Genomic DNA, 3485 nt, shown 5'->3' on the forward strand with positions numbered 1-3485 from the left:
AGCTAACAAATCTTGCTGCTGTGTTTGCACATTGTTGTACTTCACCCAGCAGATATGGCAGTTTTTTTAAACTTTTTTTGGGTGTTGGTGATCAGTGGGAAATATGTGTCTCTGATGTCTTTGTACAACTGGCAGGTGGTTAAAAAGTGCACAGTATGTCCTTTCTTGGGAGCCAGGTCGGCCTGTGGCGGCCTCTCTCGATGGCGAGACTGTACATAGTCAAGGATTTCCTTAGTTTTGGGTCTGTCACAGTATTCAGGTATTCTGCCACTCTGTATTCTCTGTTTAGGGCCAAATAGCATTCCACTCTCTCTCACTCCCTCTGTCTTTCTCTCTGTCTGTCTCTCTCTCTCGTTCTCTCTCTCTCTCACTCCCTCACTCTCTCTCTCCCTCACTCTCTCACTCTCTCCCTCTCTCCCTCTCTCCCTCTCTCTTTCTCACTCTCACTTTGTCCCTCTCTCTCTCTCTCACTCTCACTCTGTCCCTCTCTCTCTCTCCCCTTTCCCTCTCTCTCTCTCTCTCTCTCTCTCTCTCTCTCTCTCTCTTCAGACAGGTCCTCTTGCCCTCGTTGCCATGTCGACATATCGAGGTGGGGGGGGTGGTGCTGGCTGAGTTTTTGATTGACAGGTGGTAGCTTGCGCTAAATTGACAGCGATGCACTAGGAGATCCGGGGCTATTCAGAAAACATTCGGGGCTCGAGACCCCAAAGCCACCCCAATGCCCCCCCATCCCCAGGGCTAATGACCTGCCTGAGCTATTAACAATCTCTGTGGGCCCCCTTCCTCTTCTGATCCATGACTCTCATGCATATTTTGATATATAACATTTATTCTTAAATAGGAGAGCAATTTCCAATAGGCTATGAGACCAGTGGTGTCATTTCAGCAAAAGGCAAGGTATGGCAAGGTACGGGGTGGGGGGGTTGAGTGTGGGTTTCCCCCCCTCGGTGGAGTTTTTATTCAAATCAGTTTTGCAATAGTCAATTTTAGTGAGTTGTTTCGATACAATTAAAAATCTCATGGTACAAATCTCAGGTAGTAATCTACATCTTTCTAGCAGGTGGACCTGGTTCAAAACAAAACATTACAGATTTAGCTATTCTCAACTCTAAATTAACTGCACTGTTAAAAAACACTAGTATTGTAAGACCTCACCTGTGTCCCTGTACTTGTCTCTGTTGCCCTTATACAAAAAAAGGTCCTTATGTACATTTTCCTTTGTTTTGTTATGTCCATTTTCCTATTTTCCTTCACCTGTTAAAAGTGAGACGATTGGCAATATCAAAAACATGCTTGCACACACACATATAACTTACTCACACACAAGTTATTGTTACTGGCCCCAATTTGGTACCATTATTACAGAAATGATTGAGAATAGAGACTTACTAACATACTTAAACTAGCTGTTGTACCCTTTAACATTCGCTAACTAGCTTTGTTAGCTTCACAATCGCGGGTGACGTTAGGTCGGGTTTTATATATATTGGAACATGTTTGTATTAACACAACATGACATGGACTTGTTTATTAATATGTTACATTTGAACCAACAGTGTTATGGCGTTTATACAGTTTGTTTAACACACCTGAATTAACAAGCATCATGGACAAGGTTTTAACATGAACGTTTATTGAGGAACTGAGCAGAAACCTCTTATGTCCCGCTCCACTACAGCGCCTGGCTGGTGGAGTGAGATGGAACCAGGAGGATTTTGAGTTACCGTTGTGTGGATAAAATCACAAAAATGACAAAACGTGTTTCAGATTTCATTGTCCATACCAAAACGATGCCAAAACTATGAGACACAGAGAGCGAGCCGTACACAGACAGGCAAACGACCCCTGGACTAAACCATTTTGTCTCTCTCTGTCTCACAGATCTTCCAACATTTTGGGAGAACTGTGGCACAAAGTTCATCCTCTCAATTGATGTAATCAACAAACTTAAATAAGTTGACACTATGACACACTATGACACTATGACACTAATTCATTCGAAATAAAGAACATTACAAACAAAACAAAACTTTAATTCCAGGATTTCCAAGGGCCACTCTCCCTGCTGGGGCCCTGGATAGTCAGGTGTCCACCTTTCCCCCAGCTAGTACGTCCCTGGGTCAGAGTGATGGATATCTTGCACCTGTGAGCTAGGCTTGTAGAAGTCTATTAGCTTCACTATGGACCCTTGAACCCCTGCACCACTCCACACTCCACACTCCACACTAGTCTACTGGTCAGCCCAAACCTGATCAGTCCCCCTGGAGTCTGGTTCCTCTCAAGGTTTCTTCCTCTGAGGGAGTTTTCCTCTTGCCCACTGAGCCCCCCCCCCCCCCCCATCTGGGGAGTTTTTCCCTTGACTTTGCTCCTGTGGTTTGATGCTAGATCATATTGTTTGTGTTGTTTAGTATTATTTAGTTGTGAAGCACTTTGTGAGATAAATAAACTTTGATTGATTGATGGTTTTAATGAGATCCTTCAACAGCTCATTAAGATAAGATTAGATTCGATTAGATTACATTTTATTGAATCATTGCAGTACAAGTACAAGTACCAGACAACAAAATGCAGTTTAGCATCTAACCAGAAGTGCAAATAGTGATGTAAAACATGATATAAAACATGACAGTGATAGGTACAGTAAGGCATGTACAGTAGTTTAGTAGGTATAAAACCCTTAACTCTTAAAGGTTAACCCTTCGATAGTGACACCCAGTCTGTTACAGACTGTCTGTAGTGTCACCATGCAAAGTTAACACTAGAACAGCCATGGGTGGGGTCATTTAACCAAGTGCAGTGAAAAAAAGGAAGTATATCTTTGCACTCGGTCAAATTTCAGGACCCTCCTTTCATGACTTGTCCTAGATATGTGCGTTCTACCACCCAGTATCCTTACATTTTCAAAATCACATCAGGATAAGCTAGTATAAAGCTACTTTGCAGTTTTTCTGTTTAGGAGGCAGGCTAATTTACAAGGCGGCCAACTAGTTGTCGTTGTGTCTAAATAGCAAGCTTCCCATTCTAAAGACTATGGTCATTTGACCTCTGAGGCGGCTCTTATAGTAGGCACAGCTGTTCTAGTGTTAAGAAGGCCTGACTTCCTGTTTGTCCCCTCCCCCGTCCCCCAGGTGCTGTCCATCTGTCCCAAGGACATGCGCGCGGACATCTGCGTCCACCTGAACCGCAAGGTGTTCAACGAGCACCCGGCCTTCCGATTGGCCAGCGACGGCTGCCTGCGCTCCCTGGCGGTGGAGTTCCAGACCATCCACTGCGCACCGGGGGACCTGATCTTCCACGCGGGGGAGAGTGTCGACACGCTGTGCTTCGTGGTGTCGGGGTCGCTGGAGGTCATCCAGGACGATGAGGTCATCGCCATCCTAGGTGAGCCATCGGCAGAGCGGCAGAGTGACGCAGACAGACAGTCTCCTCTGTTTCCTGTTTGCTCCAGACTGTCGTCTGAGTGGGAAACAAACGTGCTTGTTTTT

General features: G+C 45.0%; 1 protein-coding gene across 1 annotated transcript in view; it reads left to right on the plus strand.

The window, feature by feature from the left end:
• Nucleotides 1-3485, plus strand: part of kcnh5b (potassium voltage-gated channel, subfamily H (eag-related), member 5b) — a gene marked incomplete at both ends in the record, with an annotated part of 66915 nt that overhangs the window by 42053 nt on the left and 21377 nt on the right. The window contains one exon of the mRNA XM_080522398.1: nt 3129-3381. Within this exon, the coding sequence (XP_080378524.1) occupies nt 3129-3381 (253 nt within the window). The remainder of the gene's footprint in view (nt 1-3128; nt 3382-3485) is intronic.

The sequence above is a fragment of the Nansenia antarctica genome (assembly GCF_963989245.1).
Source record: "Nansenia antarctica genome assembly, chromosome: 1".
Taxonomy (NCBI): domain Eukaryota; kingdom Metazoa; phylum Chordata; class Actinopteri; order Argentiniformes; family Microstomatidae; genus Nansenia; species Nansenia antarctica.